At 44.1% G+C, this 22,521-nt stretch overlaps 1 protein-coding gene across 2 annotated transcripts in view; it reads right to left on the bottom strand.

Moving 5' to 3' along the window:
- Nucleotides 1–22,521, bottom strand: part of inpp5jb (inositol polyphosphate-5-phosphatase Jb) — a 48,800-nt gene that overhangs the window by 14,355 nt on the left and 11,924 nt on the right. For both annotated transcript variants that reach the window (XR_008812015.1, XM_056299000.1), the window contains exons 5-8: nt 14,778–14,894; nt 9,997–10,172; nt 7,293–7,404; nt 6,751–6,860 (exon numbers count right to left, since the gene is read on the bottom strand). Coding sequence is in view for 1 of the 2 variants with exons in the window: in XM_056299000.1 (XP_056154975.1) it covers nt 6,751–6,860; nt 7,293–7,404; nt 9,997–10,172; nt 14,778–14,894 (515 nt within the window). In the remaining variant the exon portion in view is untranslated. The remainder of the gene's footprint in view (nt 1–6,750; nt 6,861–7,292; nt 7,405–9,996; nt 10,173–14,777; nt 14,895–22,521) is intronic.

The following is a 22,521-nucleotide window of genomic DNA, read 5'->3' as shown; positions in this document are numbered from 1 at the left end:
TTGTAATGTTATACTGGGTGATGTTCACAGATTTATTGTTGGAGCGTTTCCATGTGTAAAGGATAGCCAAGCAGAGTTAGGCATCCATCACACCATGTGGGGGAGGACCATGTAAAACTCCACACTTGTGAGTGTTAGCTAGGCTAATCACATTTATTAGCTACAGATGTTGTGTTTGGTGGCAACTAACTTTGTGCTTTTCATTTGTTTTATTTATTTTCGTGTAACAGGGAGGACCCTGCAGTTGTTTATTGTGCAGTTATTTTATTTGGTTATTTTCTTTCATTTGATTAGGCACTTGTATGCTAGGTAGTTTCCACAGGCTAGCTGCACAAGAGATTAGGCATTTTATAGGCTAAGAACCTGAGATTTATGTTGACCAGTATCACTGTTGAAACTAAATTTATTAATGTAATTTTTCTAAATCATAAAATTGATCGGAATAAAGAACCCTGTTTTTTTATGTTGTTTTGGGATATTTAATTTTACCAAGCTGCATATGCACAACAGGTATATCACAACTAAACAGAGTTTTGTTATGGCTGAATAATTAATAACTTCCATCCATTCATTATCCAAACCGCTTATCCTGCTCTCAGGGTCACGGGAGGCTGGAGTCTATCCCAGCAGTCATTGGGCGGCAGGCGGGGAGACACCCTGGACAGGCTGCCAGTTCATCACAGGGCTGACGAACATACTTTTCTATCATATTATATACTAAAAATATATACTATATATTTATCTATTATCTATTATATACTACATTATATACTTATGTTATACCAATAACAATAATAATTTGTAACCAGTTTAAATACAGCAGTCTTTTTTGGGGGGGCGGGAGTCTTTTTTTGGGGGGGGTTCCCTTTTTCTCCCCAATTGTATCAAGCCAATTGACCCTTCGCTAAGCCCCGCCCCCCTTGGTTACTGTTGCTACGCCTGGCAAGCTATCGTCCGTCCGTGAAATTTAAACTTGGCGTTTACTGTCATGTAAGTGACAGATATTCCAGGTGAATTGACATCCAATTTCTGGAAAAGCAAGGAGATATCAGAGAGAAGTAGACAGAAAGGCTTGCAATATGCATTTGAAAGCTACATCCATGATATAATTTGTCAGCGTGTGAATGAAGGGGAAATTAAAATCGAGGCTAAAGCCTACAGGTCCCAATATAAGACCCAGGCACCCCACGTCTTAACTATTCATGTTAAGGACAAGGAGATAAATGAACAACAATGCTCGTGTACAGCAGGGTAAGACAATATAGATAGTTGTATTTTAAGTTGTATTTTAAGCTGACATTTAGTTATGAGTCCATATAGCCTACTAGCTAGCTTTCAGATCTAGCTAACATTAGGCTATGTTTTAGCTAGCCAGGCTAGCCAGCTGGATCAGGGGAGCTCACATGCACTTTCCCGTTTGTTTAAAGTGCACCAGGATATTGCTCACACATCGTGGGCTTGATCCATACACTGGATCTTATAAAGGCAAGAACAGAAGAGTCAGCTAAGTCCTGCACAAGTTTGCCACAACAATGGCACAAACCAAGAGGTGGTAAAATAAAGGCTGTGCCCATATCATTGGTGGTGGTCACAAAGGCTAGACAGGTTCGAAAGCGGAGACCAGTTGACTTTCATGTTGGCTAACCTAGCTAGCTAGGATAGCTAACGTTAGCAAGCTTAACTTGGAGCAAACAAATGTGTTTTTGTTTATCCTCGATGGATTCAGCTGTGAGTGAGGTCTTCCACACTGTTTGATCCACATTCGACATTTTTCCTCTTGTGTTTTAGGCTTAGGAAAAGCCCAAAATACGACCCCACCCTCCAAACTTTTAGGATATCTGCTGTCTGATTTGCAGGTACCGTAAGCACACCGCTTCGGCATTTCCTCCATAGCTTGCCAGGCCTCCCCTGCTTAGTAACGGTTACTAACGTAGGATTGGACAGTGGCTGTTCTAGGGCGGGGCTTAGCGAAGGGTCAATTACTCCACTCTTCCAAGCCGTCCTGGTCGCTGTTCCACCCCCTCTGTCGATCCAGGGAGGGCTGCAGACTACCACATGCCTCCTTCTATACATGTGGAGTCGCCAGCCACCTTTTTTCACCTGACAGTGCGGAGTTTCGCGTCCCTCTGGCTCCCCCTCCCTCCGAAAAGGCGCCCCGACCAACCAGAGGAGGCGCTAGTGCAGGGACCAGGACACATACCCACACCCGACTTCCCACCCACAGACACGGCCAATTGTGATTGTAGGGATGCCCCGACCAAGTATTTGTTTCAAATACTCTTTCAATTTCAACTCCGTTTAACTTCAGTTTTATTTCACAATTACCCTAAAAGCACCAAACACCATAAATTTTGTTTTATTTTCATTTAGTGATAACTAACTAATATCAAACCCTTTTTTAACATTCTCAATTCCCTTTCTACTGTTTTCAACAATTCTTTCATGTTCTCCCCAGAACAAAATAAATTTGTATCATCAGCAAACTTAACAAATTTCAACATATTAGATACCATAGAAATATCATTTAAATAAAGTATAAACAACCCAATTCTGAACCTTGTGGATTACCAAAAGTTACTCTTCTATGATGTGATTCAGTGTTTTCAATTTTCACACATTGAAACCTATTATTTAAATAACTTCTTAACCAGCGTTGTGTGACACCTCTTATACCATAGTGTTCCAATTTCTGTAATCGTAAGAAATTATCGATTGTGTCAAATGCTTTATGTAAATCAATAGAAACACCTATAGCTTTTGTTTCTTATCTACTGCTGTTGCTATATTTGCTACAAAATCCATAACTGCTAAAGATGTCAATCGATTGCTCCTAAACCCATATTGATGGTCCCTCAATAACTCATATTTGTCAATAAAGTCATCAAGTCTATTTACAAATAATTTTTCAAGTATTTTATATCTGATTTATAGCATGTCAAATTTCTGTGGAGATTCCTGTTTTGACAGTGCATGGTCCAAGTCAAATAAACCTAATGAATAACATATACTTAAATAGACAACACAGGCCACATTATCATTTCCATTCACATGTGCAAAGGTGCAGTGTGGTAGTAATGAGTAAGAAACTTAACAAGCTAATGGCATATGGTATGACAGACCTGTTTGAACAAGATTCTCGGCAGTTCTGGAGCTTTGTAGTTCCTCCCTGAGGGAAGCTAATTGAACTCATTAAAAAGCAAACAGGATGGATCAGATAGAAGTCAACGAGCCTTCCATCTGGTCTGGACAACATCTATCTATATTAGATAGTTGTCTCTGTGATCTAGCAATGATTTCACTAGCAATAATTACAATTCTAGCCAGTTTGCTCCTGTTCTCAAACCCAAAGATGCCATACCAAGCTAACATGTTGCAAGTCACATCACCCAATAAGGCTTTTGTTAACCCGCTTGACAATGTCTATACTGACATTGTAATTATTCAGTTTCATTAAAAGATACAGGAGAATCTGTACTCTGTTTGCTAAATGCTTTAGCTCCTGCACTACTTCTATGGGCTGGTTATTTATAATGGCAAGTATATAAAATGCAACTTAATTGATTGATTGATTGACTGATTTATTGACTGCTAATGGTAACCAGCTCCTTGGTCTTCTTACTATTAATTACCAGAGCACTATTTCCACACCAGCTAATCAACGCACCAATAAGTGAAAATATGTAATTTTCTTTTTCTGTGTCATCCTCAGTTAGTGTCATATCATTCATGTGCTTCTGCAAATGACAACACATGTGACAAGACAACCCTGAGATGCGCCTGTAGTTAACCTGATCAGACATAGTACTATTAAGAGATGCTTGGAGGTCGATCAGAGAGGAGGCCTTTAATCCACAAAATGGTGTTACTCTTAACTCTCACATCATGAAGCCTTTCCATTAAAACGTACACTGATGAGCCAAAACATTATGACCACCTGACTAATATGCTGGTGGTTCTCCATGTCCTGCCAAAACAGCACTAACCCGCTGAGGCATGGACTCTACAAGACCCCTGAAGGTGTCCTGTGGTATCTGGCACCTCAACATTGGCAGTAGATCCTTCGAGGTCTGTAAGTTGCGAGGTGGAGCCACCGTGGATTTGACTTGTCAGTCCAGCACATCCCACAGCTCTTCAATTGTATTGACATCTGGAAAATTTGGAGGCAAGGGCAACACCTTCAACACCTCATCATGTTTCTCAAACCATTCTCAAACAATGTGTGCAGTGTGGCAGGGCACATTATCCTGCTGAAAGAGGCCACTGCCATCAAGGAATATCATTGCCATGAAGGGGTGTACCTGGTCTGCAATGATGTTTAGGTAGGTGGCACATGTTAAATTGACGTCCACATGAATGGCTGGACCCAAGGTTTCCCAGCAGAATATTGCCCAAGGTGTCTTCTCACAGTGCATCCTGGTGCCATGACTTCCCCAGGTAAACAGCGCACACGGCCATTCATGTACATGGCCATCCACATGATCTAAAAGAAAACAGGACTCATGGCAGCCCCATATGCAGCAGGGTGCTATGCATTGTGTGTTGTAACACATTCTTTCTGAAACCATCATTACAATTTTCTCTGACTTGTGCCAGAGTAGACCTTCTGTTGGTTCTGACTGGACGAGATAGCCTTCGTTGCCTTCGCACATCGATGAGCCTTGGGTGCCCAACACCCTGTCGCCAGTTTGGGGTTTGTCCCTCCCCGGACCACTGTCGGTAGGTACTCACCACTGCTGACCGGGAGCACCCCGCAAGCCTTGCCATTTCAGAGATGCACTGATCCAGTCATCTAGCCATAAAAATTTGGCTCTTGTCAAAGTTACTCAGGTCTTTACTCCTGCCCATTTCTCCTGCATCCAATACATTGACTATGAGAACTGATTGTTTGCTTACCATCTAATCTACCCAGACCTTGACATGTGCCCTTGTTTGGAGATGATCAACATCATTCGGTTCACTTGTGAGTGGTCATAATGTTTTGGCTCATTATTGTATATTACATTAAATATATATTGTATATTATAAGCAGTTCAGATAATGGATGGATATTATATATAATATATAAAATTGCATCTCTGCTCCTTGCAGATGAAGTGGTTTTGTTGGCTTCATCAGAATGTAACCTCCAGCATGCACTGGGGTGGTTTGCAGCTGAGTGTGAAATGGCTGGGATGAGAGTCAGCACCTCCAAGTCTGAGACCATGGTTCTCCACCAGAAAATGGTGGATTGCTCCCTCTGGGTTGGGGATGAGTTGTTGCCTCAAGTGAAGGAGTTCAAGTATCTCAGGGTCTTGTTCACAAGTGAGGATAGGATGGAGTGGGAGATTGACAGGCGGATTGGTGCAGCATCAGCAGTAATGCGGACGTTGTACCAGAGCACTGTGGTGAAGAGGGAGCTGAGCTGGAAGGCAAAGCTCAATTTACCAGTCAATCTTCGTTCCAACCTTCACCTATGGTCATGAGCTTTGGGTAGTGACTGAAAGGGTGAGAACGCGGATACAAGCGGCTGAAATGAGTTCCTCCGTAGGATGTCTGGGCTCAGCCTTAGAGATAGGGTGAGGAGCTCAGAGTAAAGCTGCTCCTTCACGTCTAAAGGAGCCAGTTGAGGTGGTTCGAGCATCTGATTAGGATGTCTCCTGGGTGCCTTCCTTTGGAGGTTTACTGGGCACAGCCAACTGCAAGGAGACCCCCGGGGTAGACCCAGAACTCGTTGGAGAGACTACATGTCCAATCTGGCCTGGGAACACCTTGGTTATCCCCCAGGAGGAGCTGGAGGGCATTGCTGGGGAGAGGGACGTCTGGAGTGCCCTATTTAGCTTGCTGCCACCGCAACCCTACCCCAGAGAAACAGCTGAAGATGAATGAATGATCCCTAGGAATGAATGTGTGTGTGTGTGTGTGTGTGTGTGTGTGTGTGTGTGTGTGTGTGTGTGTCAGCCCTATGATGGCCTGGTGGCCTGTCCAGGGTGACTCCCCGCCTGCCGCCCAGTGACTGCTGGAATAGGCTCCAGCATCCCCACGACCCTGAGAGCAGGATAAGCGGTTAAGATAATGGATGGATGGATATTATATATAAGGGTATATTACCTCATACTGTTAAAAGCTGAGTTATAAACCACAAATAAAAGTCTGGCATAGCTTTATGACAGCATGGCGGCATGACTCTGGAGGTGGAGTGCTTTGTCTAGTAATCAGAAAGTCACTGGTTTGATCCCCTGCTCCTCCAGAGACCGTGTCAAAGTGTCCTTGAGCAAGACACTGAGCCCCTAACTGCTTCTGATGAGCAGGTTTGCACCTTGCATGGCAGCGTCCACCATCAGTGTATGAATGTGTGTGAAGGTGAGATGTACATTGTAAAGCGCTTTGAGTGGTCGGTTGACTATAAAAGTGCTATATAAATGCAGTCCATTTACCATACTAAGTGCATAGTGATGGTATTCATCGGTATTAGATTTGCATCCCCAGTGCCTTGGCCTTGAACATAGAGAAAGAAACGAAGAGGATGAAATGACTCAATCTTATTCAAAATACAATTTCATTAAAAGACTTGTTGCCGAACAGCTAAGTGATAAAGGGGGAGGTACTTCTATGTGGTCCCAATCTGTATGGGACCTTTGTGAGACAAGAGGTCATGCTGAATTAAATAACATGCACGCACTGGAGTCGGGCAAGCCCGTTGTGACTTCTCATCATGTAGGACAGGATTTCTTGCAATGCCCCTGGACAAAGCCCAGTGCTATCATCACTAACCTTGTGTCATATGTGTCTGTCCCAACATCAAACTTGTATGTTGGAGGGAATTTGAGTGGTCCCTCCAGAAATCCCTCTAGGACGGTCTCGCTGTCTTTGGCCATGTTCAGCTGGAGGGATAAAAATGAAAAAGGTCAAAGGAGGCAGCACCCAGGGAGGGTTTCCATTTTATGGGGATAACTTAGATGAGACTTTGTCTTACATTGCCCTCTAGTGGCCGTAGCTAAGCATTACATTATCTACCAGTCCGAAGAGAAGACATTTTGAAAGACGTGAGGAAATAGCATGGCATTTTACTGCCCCCCCCTTTTTTTTCTCTCTCTAATAGTATTTGGCCAATTACCCTACTCTTCACATCCGGCTTCCCACCCACAGACACGGCCAATAATGGGAAATTCCCAAAAGTCCCATAAAGGACGCTTCCCATAAGTCTTTACAGGAAGCGTCCATGCAGAAATTTTAATAATAGAAATGATAGATAAGAAATTCGACCCACTTTTAAGAAATACAATCTAAGTTTACAACGTTATCCTTATTTGTACCTGGTCCTTCTCCCACAACATGGATAGCTTGTTGGTATCGATGGCTGATTTCACCACTTGCATTTCAAGGTCATCAATACGAAAATTCAGATCTCCAAACCAAAACACGACACTGTGAAACCAGAGAACTGTAAGCTCATGTACCTTTAATGTTTTCACACCAAGCCGCCGCACTTAAGTAATAATAAACATGACATTTGTGTGTATGTGTGTCTATCTGTGTGAGGGAGAAGAGAAAGAGAAAATGAGAGGGAGACAGAGAGATAAGGGGTCAAGGACATGACTTAGTTGAGAGATTATCATACAAATACAAACACCATTTTAATTTTAGTCAGATCTGATGTGTTTCTCAATAATTTCTAACAAACACCCTTTCGGAATGCTGGCACCCTCTGTCCTCGACTTCTTGACAAACCACAACCACAAAGCGCCACCAACCTGGTCGTGCTTTTTCACAGCTAAGAGCATACTAAAGCTCATCATTTATTTGGAATGGAAAATGCCTTGGATACACAAAACTGTCCTTCAGAGACCCTGTGCAGCTGGAGGAACGGACTTACCAAATTTTCAACAATAATATTGGTCCTGCGATGTAAGGGCACTGTCCTGGCAGTCGAAGTTCATAGGCACCGAAATTCCATGTTGGTTAGCCTTGAGATGTCATCTGTCTACCACGCATCTTTACACTTGCTTCTCTGCTCAACACTTCACTGGGCTCACCCTATATCCAAATTTACTGCCTACTCAGTTATATGTGAGTCTATTAAGATTTGGAAACACTTTAAACAGGCTCTCAAATTTAAAGATCTCCCTATTGGTACCCCAACACAGAAAATCAGGCTTTTTTCCCCCTCTATACCTGATGTCGCCTTTGAGCTTTGGAGACTCAATGGAATATTTGCATTGGAGGGCCTATTTATTGAGGACACTTTTGCATCTTTTAATCAGCTCTCTGCAAAGTTTATTTTGCCTTGAACTCACTTGTTTAGATATCAGCAGATTCATGATTTTATTCTATCTAAATACAGTCACGTCCCAGTTCTTCCTCCAAAGACCAAATGAGACCACATTCTTGAACCTAACCCTGCTGAAAAAGGATACATAGGATATATGTATAAGTAAACGCTATCATACACTCAATTGAAGATGCTAAGATTTTCATTGGGAGTGACAAAGAAGGACAGGATTAGGAGTGAGTATATTAGAGGGACAGCTCAGGTTGGACAGTTTGGAGACAAATCAAGAGAGACAAGATTGAGACAGTTTGGACATGTGTGGAGGAGAGATGCTGGGTATATTGGGAGAAGTATGCTGAATATGGAGCTGCCAGGGAAGAGCAAAAGAGGAAGGCCAAAGAGGAGGTTTATGGATGTGGTGAGAGAGGACATGCAGGTAGCTGGTGTGACAGAGGATGATGCAGAGGACAGGAAGAGATGAAAACAGATGATCCGCTGTGGCAACCCCTAACGGGAACAGCCGAAAGTAGTAGTAGTAGTAGTAGTAGTAGTAGTAGAGACACTCAGTACTCTTAGTAGAGACACTCAGTACTCTTGGCCAAGTACCACTTGAACCCCTAAAAAAAATCAATGGGAGAGTGATATGGAAATGTCCATTTCAGAGGAAACTTGGGATCTAGAAATTAAGAGGATACATTCCTCCTCAATATGCATGAGGCATGGTATGGTGTAATCCAGTTTAAAGTGGTACACCGCCTTCATTGGTCTAAAGAGAAATTGAATAAAAATCAATGCAGATATAGACCCAACATGTGAAAGGTGCAAAAAAGACACTGTCAGTCGCTTACATATGTTTTAGTCCTGCCCAAATTTGACCCAGTTCTGGCATCCATTTTTGAGGCCTTAGCCACTGTTTTGTATTACCCACTTGAACCTTCTCTGAGTGCCATTTTTGGGGTGGTGCACACTTAAATACTGCCCAGGCAAACTTGTTGGCCTACTCCACTTTACTAGCTAGGAGACTGATTCTGTTTAAATGGAAGGAGGCTTCCCCTCCTACTTTTGCATGTTGGATTACAGAGTTTATGAAGTCACTGAAACTAGAAAAGATTAGATAAACCATGAGAGGATCTACAGCCAAATTCCACTCAACATGGAAGCCCTTTTTAGACTTTGTGGAGGAATTGGATGCTTGGATAGTAGCTGACATTGATCAGCTTAGAATCTAGATCTCAATCAATCAATCTCTTCTATCCTTTTTTCTCTCTTTATTTACTTTTTTGCCCCTGTTCTTTCATCCAATTAATTTAGACTTATTACTTAATCAATTTTGTTAGGATTTGATTTAATTTAACTTAATTGACAGTATTTTGAATAGCATACCCAACGGAGTGGCAATATGATGGGGGGATTTTGGATAGGTCTGTGGGGAGGGTAGGTGGGGAGCGGTAGAGGTGTTGGGGTTGTGAGTTCATTATTTACTCCAGGATTGTATTGTTTGTAATTTGAAAATAAACTTTGTTTAAAAAAAAAAGTGTACTAAAGCACACTAAAATTACTTAAGTGTGCACTTTTTTCATATATGAAAATATCTGCTGTGAAATGGTTGAACTCAAAAAATGTAGTGGTGTTAAGTATTTATGAAAAACATATCCACGAGGACTAATTTCTAAATGACTAAAGAGAAGGATGAAATTTCAAGTTCACGTATGCGAGTGTGGACCAACAAATGAACGAACTCGACTCACTCATGGTCAAGTACCCCTGCAGCCCCCTGGCCCTCAAACTGCTGCTGCTGCAGAATGCTCTCAAAGTCCTCCATCCGCTGGTCTGAGTTCTCCATGTGAGCCGGCAGGTGGCAGTTCAGGAAGCAAATGGTGTGACCAAACACAGACATGCGGGCACTCACTCCCCCTTTATTCCCCTACGACAGACATAGGCAGAGAGGAATGCAAAATAATATCAAAGTGTGGGAGAATCCAGTGCTGAAAAGGCAGCTTGTTTCAATTTTTTTTTTTTACATAGGAGTTTCTTGGAACCGAGCCAATGGGGATGCACAAGCCAGTGTATTCTTACTGCCAGTCCCAAGTCTGGATAAATGGGGAGGGTTGCATCAGGAAGGGTATCTGACACAAAACCTTTGCCAAATCATATATACAGATAAATCATAAATCAGATTTCCATACCAGATCGGTCGAGGCCCAGGTTACCAACAACTGCCATTAGTACTGTTTGCCAGCAGGGTGCCGGTGGAAACTATGCTACTGTTGGGCGAAGGAGAAAGGGGAGGGGGGCAGTTCCAGAGGCAGCGGGCGAGGAGGAAGGGTAAGAGTGTGGAGGTGAGTGTCTGAACTTTAAATGTTGGCACTATGAGTGGTAAAGGGCGAGAGCTGGCTGATATGATGGAAAGAAGAAAGGTAGATATAGTGTGTGCGCAAGAGACCAGGTGGAAGGGGAGTAAGACCAGAAGCATCGGAGGTGGGTTCAAACTCTTCTACCATGGTGAGGAAATGGCACAGGGGTAATTCTGAAGGAAGAGTATGTCAAGAGTGTGTTGGAGGAGAAGAGCATGTCAGACAGAGTGATGAGTATGCAGCTGAAAATCAAAGGTGTGATGATGAATGTTGTCAGTGCATATGCCCCACAAGTTGGTTGTGAGATGGAAGAGAAAGAAGAATTCTGGAGTGAGTTGGATGAAGTAGTGGAGAGTGTACCCAAGGAGGAGAGAGTGGTGATTGGAGTGGACTTAAATGGGCGGGTTGGTGAAGGGAATGGAGGTGATGAGTAGGTGATGAGTAGGTGATGGGTAGGTATGATGTCAAGGAGAGGAATGTGGAAAGACAGATGGTGGTGCATTTTGTGAAAAGGGTGGAAATGGCTGTGGTGAATACATATTTCAAGAAGAGTAAGGAACACAGAGTGAGATATAAGAATGGAGGAAAGTGCACACAGGTGGACTATATCTTACACAGGAGGTGCAATCTGAAAGAGATTGGAGACTTGCAAGCTGGAGGCAGGGGAGAATGTAGCTGGGCAGCATCAGATGGTGGTCTGTAGGATGACTTTGGAGATAAAGAAGAGGAAGTGTTGGAAGATGAAGAAGGAAGACTTGTGTGGAGTTCAGGAAGGAGTTAAGACAGGCACTGGGTGGTAGTGAAGAGTTGCCGGATGGCTGGGCAACTACTGTAGAAATAGTGAGAGAGACAGCTAGGAAGGTACTTGGTGTGTCATCTGGACAGACAAAGGAAGACACAGAGACTTGGTGGTGGAACGAGGAAAGTATACAGAGGAACAGGTTGGCAAAGAAGAAGTGGGACAGTCAGAGAGATGAAGAAAGTAGACAGGAGTACAAGAGGATGTGGTGTAAAGTGAAGAGAGGGGGCAAAGGCAAAGGAAAAGGCGTATGGCGAGTTGTATGAGAGGTTGGACACTAAGGAAGGACAAAAGGGCTTGTACTGATTGGCTAGACAGAGGGACTGACCTGGAAAATTGTACAGCAGGTCAGGGTGAAGAAGGATAGAGATGGAAATGTGCTGACAAGTAAGGAGAGTGTGCTGAGAAGATTGAAGGAGTACTTTGAGGGGCTGATGAATGAAGAAAATGAGAGAGAGAGAAGGTTGGATGATGTGGGGGAAGTGAATTAGGAAGTGCAGTGGATTAGCAAGGAGGAAGTGAGGGAAGCTATGAAGAGGATGAAGAGTGGAAAGGCAGTTGGTCCAGATGACATACCTGTGGAGGCATGGAGGTGTTTAGGAGAGATGGCAGTGGAGATTTTAACTAGATTGTTTAACACAATCTTGGAAAATGAGAGGATGCCTGAGGAATGGAGAAAAAGTGTACTGGCACAGATTTTGAAGAACAAGGGTGATGTGCAGAGGTGTAGTAACCACAGAGGTATAAAGTTAACCAACCAAAAGCATGAAGATATGGGAGAGAGCAGTGGAAGCTAGGTTAAGAGGAGAGGTGATGATTAGCAAGCAGCAGTATGGTTTCGTGCCACGAAAGAGCACCACAGATGCGATGTTTGCTTTGAGAATGTTGATGGCGCAGTACAGAGAAGGTCAGAAAGAGCTACATTGCGTTTTTGTGGATTTAGAGAAAGCATTTGACAAGGTGCAGCGAGGAAGTGTGGTATTGTATGAGGAAGTCGGGAGTGGCAGAGAAGTATGTAAGTGTGGAGCAGGATATGTATGAGGGAAGTGTGACAGTGGTGAGTTGTGTGGTAGGAGTGATGGATGGATTCAAGGTGGAGGTGGGATTACATCAAGGATCGGCTATGAGCCCTTTCCTTTTTTTTGTGCATTCCCCCCCCCCTTTTTCTCCCCAGATGTACCCAGCCAATTACCTGACTCTTCTGAGCCATCCCAGTCGCTGCTCCACCCCCTCTGTCGATCCGGGAAGGGCTGGAGTCTACCACATGCCTCCTCCAATACATGTGGCGTCACCAGCCGCTTCTTTTCACCTGACAGTGAGGAGTGTCACCAGGAGGGCTTAGCACATGGGAGGATCACACTATTCCCCCCAGTACCCCCTCCCCCCTGAACAAGTGCCCCAACTGACCAGAGGAGGGGCTAGTGCAGTGACCAGGACACATACCCACATCTGGCTTCCCACCCACAGACACGGCCAATTGTGTCTGTAGGGATACCCGACCAAGCCAGAGGTAACACGGGGATTCGAACCGCCGATTCCCGTGTTGGTAGGCAATGGAATAGACTGCCACGCTACCCGGACACCCCTTTGGCTATGAGCCCTTTCTTGTTTGTCAATGGTGATGGACAGGCTGACGGACGAGATCGGGCAGGAGTCGCCGTGGACTATGATGTTCGCAGATGACATTGTGATCTGTAGTGAGAGTAGAGAGCAGGTTGAGGAGAGCCTGGAGAGGTGGCGGTATGCACTGGAAGAAGAGGAATGAAAGTCAATAGGACCAAGACGGAATACATATGCATGAATGAGAGGGAGAACAGCGGAACGTTGAGGATGCAAGGAGTAGAGGTGACGAAGGTGGATGAGTTAAGATACTTGGGGTCAACTGTTCAAAGTAATGCGAAGTATAGAAGAGAGGTGAAGAAGAGAGTGCAGGCAGGGTGGAGTGGGTAGAGAACAGTGTCAGGTGTGATTTGCAGCAGAAGGGTACCAGCAAGAGTTAAAGGGAAGGTTTACAAGATGGTAGTGGGACCAGCTATGTTGTATGGTTTGGAGACAGTGGCACTGACGAAAAGACAGGAGGTGGAGCTGGAGGTGGCAGAGTTGAAGATGCTAAGATTTTCATTGGGAGTGACAAAGATGGACGGGATTAGGAATGAGTATATTAGAGGGAAAGCTCAGGTTGGATGGTTTGGAGACAAAGCAAGAGAGGTGAGATTGAGATGGTTTAGACATGCACAGAGGAGAGCTGCTGGGTATATTGGGAGAAGGATGCTGAATATGGAGCTGCTAGAAAGAGGAAGGCCAAAGAGGAGGTTTATGGATGTGGTGAGGAAGGAAATGCAGATGGCTGGTGTGACAGAGAAAGATGCAGAGGACAGGAAGAGATAGAAATGGATGATTCCCCCTCCCCCAAAGGGAGCAGCCGGAAGAAGAAGAAGAAGAAGAAGAAGAAGAAGAAGAAGAAGAAGAAGAAGAAGAAGAAGAAGAAGAAGAAGAAGAAGAAGAAGAAGAAGAAGAAGAAGAAGAAGAAGAAGAAGAAGAAGAAGAAGAAGAAGAAGAAGAAGAAGAAGAAGAAGAAGAAGAAGGAGGAGGAGGAGGAGGAGGAGGAGGAGGAGGAGGAGGGGTTTCACTCTATTGTGCGGTGTGCTTCAATCCACTCCTGTGGTAGAAATCGATTTTTACATAGATACAACTAGCCAGTGGGCAGCATTATTCATATTTAACACTGGGTAATGTGCACGGTGAAGACAGTGTGAAACTGGGTTTTATTGTGCTGTTCTTTCCACTGTTCTGACCCAGTAAAGGGGAAAAGATACCAAATTGTACGATATGCAGTATGTGCTGATGCTTATCTGTTAATCCAAGAGGATACAGTAGCAGGACTGCTCAGTTCGTACCCTCACAGACCTCTGTATCTCTCAACAACATCAACACAGCCCGACCTTCTTTGGACAGATTTTGGACCTATTTTAATCATGTCATTGTCTGTCAGTCTACACAATCAGTTAGGGAAATTATCTTAGCATTTAATGCTGTGCCCAGCCTTTTCTGCTAGGTGCGTTGGGCTTGAGCACAACCCTATGGTCTACAGATGTAGCACAGACAATGTTGGCTAAAGTATTGCACAGCCTACAACAAGGTTATGTTGTTATATAGGAAATAGTAAAGAAATTCAGTCTAAATTTATTGTAAAGTTAAGTGGTAAAAGGAGAATGTTTCCCCAAATCTGCAGCAGGTTATACCATACTATCATGTTGAAAGTAATGATGGCATAGCCTTCTGTGAAGCCTAGTGAAATGCAGCACACTATCATTTCCACGTGTTGAGTCTGCTTAACAGTATTGGTCAAAGAGATGGGTGTCAGCTGGTCTCTCACCCAGTAACCCCCCAGGCCAGTGCGGGTGGTCTCAGTCTGTACCCCTCGAAGGAAGGGTAGATGATAGTATTTGGCAAAAACCAGTAGCAGCACCCCCTGCATCCGCTGGGATGTTACCTGCGAGACACAAAAGAGGAAAACAAAAGAGACAGTGTGAGGTAGGGAGCGAGAGAGAGAGACAGAGACAGAGAAGTCAAGAAGACAGGTACAGGACAGGTACACAGTGAGGGATATGAAAAAGTGCTTTGCATGATGTTGATAAGACAGTGATAAAATATTCAAAAGGTTGAGTGTGTTCTTTGTGAATGAATATGTCTTCATCTTTTATCAAAGTTGCATCAAGCAAATTTTCCAAGATGCTGAATCCAGTTCACTGTGTGTCCATATCTGCTGTTTTGCATCTCTACCCCCCCCCCCCCCACACACACACACACATTTCCATTGTGCCCTGCAGGACCTTGTGGCCTAGCTCTTTCACTGCTTTGCATGATGCAGTGAACATAAAGGAGGCCATAGCTAGCGGTCGCCCTTGCTGTGTAAACAGTGATGCGTGAATTTGAAAATCCTTAACAGAGGAAATCATAACACCAAACACAAACATTGCCACCATGTGGATCAGAATTTTTCTCTCCTCACACACTCATTCCACACTTGTCCTTACAATTATTAGACATAACATGTATTATCTATATTCTGATATTTTATGTCATTGATGTAAAAACTGGGTGCATGTCATCTGTTTATGTAAAATAAGAATACTTTACAAAGGGGAGATTGACATGTGACACAAACATTTCAAGTCATATCTAGCCCCTTACCAGATATGTATGGTGCTCCCTTCCCTTTTGCCACTGAGCGCAGAGCCAACCCCTAACCACAGGCCTCAGAGGCTGGATCACCCACCCTGTTTGTAATGGCCAGTGGGCAGTAAAGGAAGCACACATATCCACGTGAGAGAGGGCCCTCTTGCTTATATATTTACTGGCTATTTGGATGACTGTTGCGTAATGGGTTCCACTGAACCATTAACTGGACTGACTTGGAGTATTTGTGTGTGGACAGTGAAATAGTGCAAGTGTGTGTGTGTGTGTGTGTGTGTGCGTGCGTGCGTGCGTGCGTGCGTGCAAGCGCAAGCACGTGAGTGTATGTGGATATGTGTGTGTGTGTGTGTGTGCATGTGAGTGTGTGTCTATGTGTGCGCACACAGTATGGGAGCGTGAGTACCTTTGCCTGCGTGCACTAGGGTTGAAAAGCATTCCTGATTAACATCAGAGACCACTGGAAGAGCTCCCGAAGGCTGCCAAGCTACATTTTTGGCTTGAAACAGAAAAGACATTTAGGCCCAAAGACAAGTGTGTGTATGTGTGTGTGCACGTGCGCGCATGGATTTGTGTGTTAGTTTTTGTGAGTTTGTGTGAATATGCACTGGTGTACATTTGTACTTGCACGGTACACACATGACTTAAGCCTGAGATGAGCTGTAAGTAACAAGTGCTGTGTCAACAGGGAAGCCATGGAGTTTGGAAGATGAAGTGAAGTGCAAATTAAAGCCTTACTAATTCCAGTCTCTAGCACCAATGACTGGAGAAATATCTCAAACTTCTCTCACCTTTCAGAATCACATTATTTATTCATAATTAGACATCTTTTGCAGCTTGCAAGACTTCTTAAGGGACAAGTTTTAATTGAGTATTTTATATGAGTATTTTCACATGCATAAGTGATTAAAGAGCTAACAGTGTTGATGTAAAGCAACCCAGCCACTGAGGATGCACAAGCCAGTGCATTCTCAGTGCCGGTCCCAAGCCCAGACAAATGGGGAGGGTTGCATCAGGAAGGGCATTTGGCGTAAAATCTTTGCCAAATCAAATATGCGGATCATGAATAAGATTTCCATACTGGATCAGTCGAGGCCCGGGTTACCAATGACTGCCACCGGTACTGTTAACCAGCAGGGTGCCGGTGGAAACTATGCTACTGTTGGGCGAAGGAGAAGGAGAGGGGGAAGACATGTCCAGAGGCAGCTAGAGAGGAGGAAGGGTAGGCATGTGGAGGTGAGAGTTGGAACTTTGAATGTTAGCACTATGACTGATAAAGGGAGAGAACTGGCTGACATGATGGAAAGAAGAAAGGTAGGCATACTGTGTTTGCAAGAGACCAGGTGGAAGGGGAGTAAGGCCAGGAGTATCGGAGGTGGGTTCAAACTCTTCTATCATGGTGCGAATGGGAGGAGAAATGGGGTAGGGGTAATTCTGAAGGAAGAGTATGTCAAGAGTGTGCTGGAGGGGAAGAGAGTGTCGGACAGAGTGATGAGTATGAAGCTGGAAATCGAAGGTGTATTGCTGAATGTTATCAGCGCATATGCCCTGCAAGTCGGGTGTGAGATGGACAAAAAAGAAGAATTCTGGAGTGAGTTGGACGACGTGGTGGAGAGGGTACCCAAGGAGGAGAGAGTGGTGATTGGAGCGGACTTCAATGGACATGTTGGTGAAGGGAACAGAGGGGATGAGGAGGTGATGGGAAGGTATGGAGTCAAGCAGAGAAATGTGGAAGGACAGATGGTGGTGGATTTTGCGAAAAGGATGGAAATGGCTGTGGTGAATACATATTTCAAGAAGAGGGAGGAACACAGGGTGACGTACAAGAGTGGAGGAAAGTGCACACAGGTGGACTATATCTTATGTAGAAGGCGCGATCTAAAAGGGATTGGAGACTGCAAGGTGGTGACAGGGGAGAACGTAGCTAGGCAGCATCGGATGGTGGTCTGTAGGATGACTTTGGAGACCAAGAAGAGGAAGCGAGTGAAGACACAGCCGAAGATCAAATGGTGGAAGTTGAAGAAGGAAGACTGTTGTGTGGAGTTCAGGCAGGAGTTAAGACAGGCACTGGGTGATAGTGAAGAGTTGCCAGATGGCTGGGCAACCACTGCAAAAACAGTGAGGGAGACAGCTAGGAAGGTACTTGGTGTGTCATCAGGACAGAGGAAGGAAGACAAGGAGACTTGGTGGTGGAATGAGGAAGTACAGCAAAGTATACAGAGGAAAAGGTTGGCAAAGAAGAAGTGGGATAGTCAGAGAGATGAAGAAAGTAGACAGGAGTACAAGGAGATGCAGCGTAAAGCAAAGAGAGAGGTGGCAAAGGCAAATGAATAGGTGTATGGTGAGTTGTATGACAGGTTAGACACTAAGGAAGGAGAAAAGGACTTGTACCGATTGGCTAGACAGAGGGACCGAGCTGCAAAGGATGTGCAGCAAGTTAGGGCGATCCAAGGATAGAGATGTAAATGTGCTGACAAGCAAGGACAGTGTGTTAAGAAGGTGGAAGGAGTACTTTGAGGAGCTGAAGAATGAAGAAAATGAGAGAGACAGAAGGTTTGATGATGTAGGGATAGTGAATCAGGAAGTTCAGTGGATTAACAAGGAGGAAGTGAGGGCAGCTATGAAGAGGATGAAGAGTGGAAAGGCAGTTGGTACTGATGACATACCTGTGGAGGCATGGAGATGTTTGGGAGAGATGGCAATGGAGTTTTTATCTAGATTGTTTAACACAATCCTGGAAAGTGAGAGGATGCCTGAGGAGTGGAGAAGAAGCATACTGGTACCGATTTTCAAGAACAAGGGCGATGTGCAGAACTGTAACAACTACAGAGGTATAAAGTTGATCAGCCACAGCATGAAGATTTGGGAAAGAGTAATAGAAGCTAGGTTAAGAGGAGAGGTGATGATCAGCGAGCAGCAGTATGGTTTCATGCCACGAAAAAGCACCACAGATGCGATGTTTGCTTTGAGAATGTTGATTGAGAAGTATAGAGAAGGCCAGAAAGAGTTGTATTGTGTCTTTGTAGATTTAGAGAAAGCTTATGACAGAGTGCCGAGAGAAGAGGTGTGGTATTGTATGAGGAAGTCAGGAGTTGCAGAGAAGTATGTAGGAGTGGTGCAGGATACGTATGAGGGAAGTGTGACAATGGTGAGGTGTGCGGTTGGAATGACAGATGGGTTCAAGGTGGAGGTGGGATTACATCAAGGATCGGCTCTGAGCCCTTTCTTGTTTGCAATGGTGATGGACAGGTTGACGGACAAGATCAGGCAGGAGTCTCCATGGACGATGATGTTCGCGGATGACATTGTGATCTGTAGCGAGAGTAGGGTGCAGGTTGAGGAGAGCCTGGAGAGGTGGAGGTATGCACTGGAGAGAAGAGGAATGAAAGTCAGTAGGAGCAAGACGGAATACCTATGCGTGAATGAGAGAGAGGACAGTGGAATGGTCAGGATGCAAGGAGTGGAGGTAACAAAGGCATTTGAGTTTAAATACTTGGGGTCAACGGTCCAAAGTAGCGGGGAGTGCAGTAGAGAGGTGAAGAAGAGAGTGCAGGAAGGGTGGAGTGGGTGGAGAAGAGCGTCAGGAGTGATTTGCGACAGAAGGGTACCAGCAAGAGTTAAAGGGAAGGTTTACAAGATGGTTGTGAGACCAGCTATGTTATATGGTTTGGAGACAGTGGCACTGACGAAAAGACAGGAGGCAGAGCTGGAGGTGGTAGAGTTGAAGATGCTAAGATTTTCACTGGGAGTAACAAAGAAGGACAGGATTATGAATGATTATATTAGAGGGACCGCTCAGGTTGGACGGTTTGGAGACAAAGCAAGAGAGGCAAGATTGAGATGGCTTGGACATGTGTGGAGGAGAGATGCTGGCTATATTGAGAGAAGGATACTGAATACGGAGCTGCCAGGGAAGAGGAAAAGAGCAAGGCCAAAGAGGAGGTTTATGGATTTGGTGAGGGAAGACATGCAGGTGGCTGGTGTGACAGAGGAAGACGCAGAAGACAGGAAGAAATGGAAATGGAAGATCTGCTGTGGCGACCCCTAATGGAAGCAGCCAAAAGTAGTAGTAGTAGTAGTAGTAGTAGTAGTAGTAGTAGTAGTAGTAGTGTTGACGTAAAGTACCTAAAAACCCTTCTTGGAATTTGATTTAGAGGTCTATTTTGCTAAAGACAATAAAAACAGTCATACATCTTAAAAATATCTGTTACATGATATGAATGTCTGTATAATGTGTATATGTATAATATATATATATGTGTGTGTATATATATATATATATATATATATAAATGTATGTGTATGTGTGTATAATGTGATACTCAAAAGCTCAGTCCAATAAATTCAGTATAAGACAATTTTAAATCCAAAATACATTATTGCTTAACCCCATCAGGAAAAAAAAACTTCTTCTAACAAGTGGATTTGGTTTGTGTCACCTTTAACGGCTTACTTAAGTACTTGTTCCGGGTACAATCAGCATCAGTGTAACGCTTGATAACAGATCAGGTGATTTATTGATGAATTGCCACTGTAGCAAAGGGCGGGTTTTAGTCAGCCATCTCATTGCAACATGATAATGTGTTGCAAGGTCTAAGGGAGTGGTCTGAATAAAGGCAAGCGGTTTCCAGTTGCTGTCTATTCTTGAGAACAGCACGTCTCTCTGACGTGCTAGGAATAGCATTACACTGACACTGTCAAATACCTCACCATATTGGAGACAGATAAAAAAAAAGTGCGTGAAAAGATAAAAACTATATTTACAGCATAAACCCCGTGCGTATTTTCGGTGCGTTACGCACTGAAAAATCTTTTATCAACAAGATAATTTTATAAGGAGGTTTAAACAAGCCAAGCAGGCCATGATGTAGCCAGAGCCCAGAGGACTGCATCAGTTTCACTGTCAGAGGCCCATCAACACTAACAACAACGGGATCCAAAAATAAAACAGCACCCTGGGAGACACTTGTCTTGCTCTCTACACTCGACAGCTGATTCATGCATGCTAAGAGTCTCACTGCTCTAGCAGAGGCAAACATTGCTTCAGACTCTGCCAGACTAACACTAGCCACAGTGCAACAGCTATGGCCCATCCAAACAAAAAGAAGAAAAAAAACCCACCAGATGTACACACAAACATACGGGCACAGGGGTGTGCACACACACATTCACACATGCACACATACAAACACAGAAACACACTCATATGCACAGGCATTCACGCCTACACACGGTGAAATAGGTGCGGAAAGGACAGTGCATTAATAAGCACTTAAGATTAGATTAGATTAGATTGTTTTATTAGCCACATGACCAAGGCCGGTGGAATTTGTTTTTGGTACACATTAAAATCTGCAGCACAATACATACATGGACAACAACAGACACTCCACATATTATCACAAACAATACAGTTACACAATAACAGAAATAAACATATCACTCATAACTATTAGCTGAATGGTGGTATTTATGCCAATGGTGTGTGAGGAGGGGACTATAGGGAGGAATTCAGAGCCCTGATGGCTAGGGGGGGAAAACTGTTTATCAAGCGTTTAGTCTTTGTGGACAGTGACCTAGCACATCCCTGAGGGAAGGAGCTGGAAGAGGTGATGAGCAGGATGTGAGGGGTCGAAGGTGATCTTCTTTGCTCGCTTTACAGTCTGGTTAGTATGTAGAGTTTCAACTGAGGGGAGTGAGTTGCCTATGATTTTGGATGCCTTGTTGACAATCCGCTGCAGTTTTTTCCATGTTTGACTGTCCATGCCACTGTACCATATTGTAATAGAAGATGTTATGATGGACTCAATAATAATGGCTGAGTAAAACAGAACGAGCAGTTTATCTTTGATCCAGTATTTTTGAAGAAAGTAAAGTCGTTTTTGAGCTTTTGCAAAGATATGTTCAGTGTTAATTTTCCACTTCAGGTTATTGCTGATGTATGTTCCAAGGAATTTAAAGTAGTCGGTGGTGGTGATGGGGTCTCCGTGATGGGTGTTTTCGGATTCAGAATGCATCAGAAGTCAATAATGACTTCTTGGGTTTTGGCTGTATTAAGCAGAAGATTGTTGTTTGCGCACCAAGTGACAGCTTGGTCTACTTCAGTGCGAGACTGGGTTTCATGATTGTTGGAGATGAGGCCTACAATGGTTGTGTTGTCTGCGTATTTTATCATTTTCACAGAGCTATCCGTGGATGTAAAGTGGGTGGTGTAAAGTGAGAAGAGCCAGGGGGAGAGAACACAGCCCTGAGGAGCTCCTGTACTGAGGGTAAGAGGGTGTGAGGTTAGATTATTAACCGTCACCCTCTGTGGCCTGTTCCACAGGAAGCTCCGAATCCAGTGGCATATGGCTGGGTCAATGTTCATATCCAAGAGTATGGTAAAGAGTTTGAGTGGTTTGATGGAGTTGAAGGCAGAACTAAAGTCTATGTACAGGATGCGTGCACAGGTGTTTGGTGATTCCAGGTGTTGCAGGGCATGGTGCAGGGCTATGCTAATTGCATCCTCAACAGACCACTTGGCTTGATGGGCAAATTGATATGGGTCCATCATTGGGGAGGTGCAAATTTCAAGTGTGACAGAATGATGCACTCAAATGCTTTCATGGCCACAGATGTTAGGGCAACTGGTCTGAAGTCATTGAAGCAGGTGATCTTTGAGGACTTTGGCACAAGAATGATGGTAGAGAGTTTGAAGCACTGTGGGACTGTACATTGGCTTACAGAGGTGTTAAATACAGTGGAAAATATTGGGGCCAATTGTGCTGCACAGTGGCTCAACAAAGCAGGACTGATGCTGTCTGGCCCTGCTGCTTTCCCAGTGTTCAGCTTCTTGAATATTGCTCTCACCTCATCCTTCTGGATGCAGAAGGTTGGCATTGGAGTAGAAGTAGGGGGGATGGCTGGTGGAATAGGTTTTTCAAACA

This window comes from Lampris incognitus, chromosome 1, assembly GCF_029633865.1.
Source record: "Lampris incognitus isolate fLamInc1 chromosome 1, fLamInc1.hap2, whole genome shotgun sequence".
NCBI lineage: Eukaryota > Metazoa > Chordata > Actinopteri > Lampriformes > Lampridae > Lampris > Lampris incognitus.
This window is presented reverse-complemented; position numbering and strand designations above follow the sequence as displayed.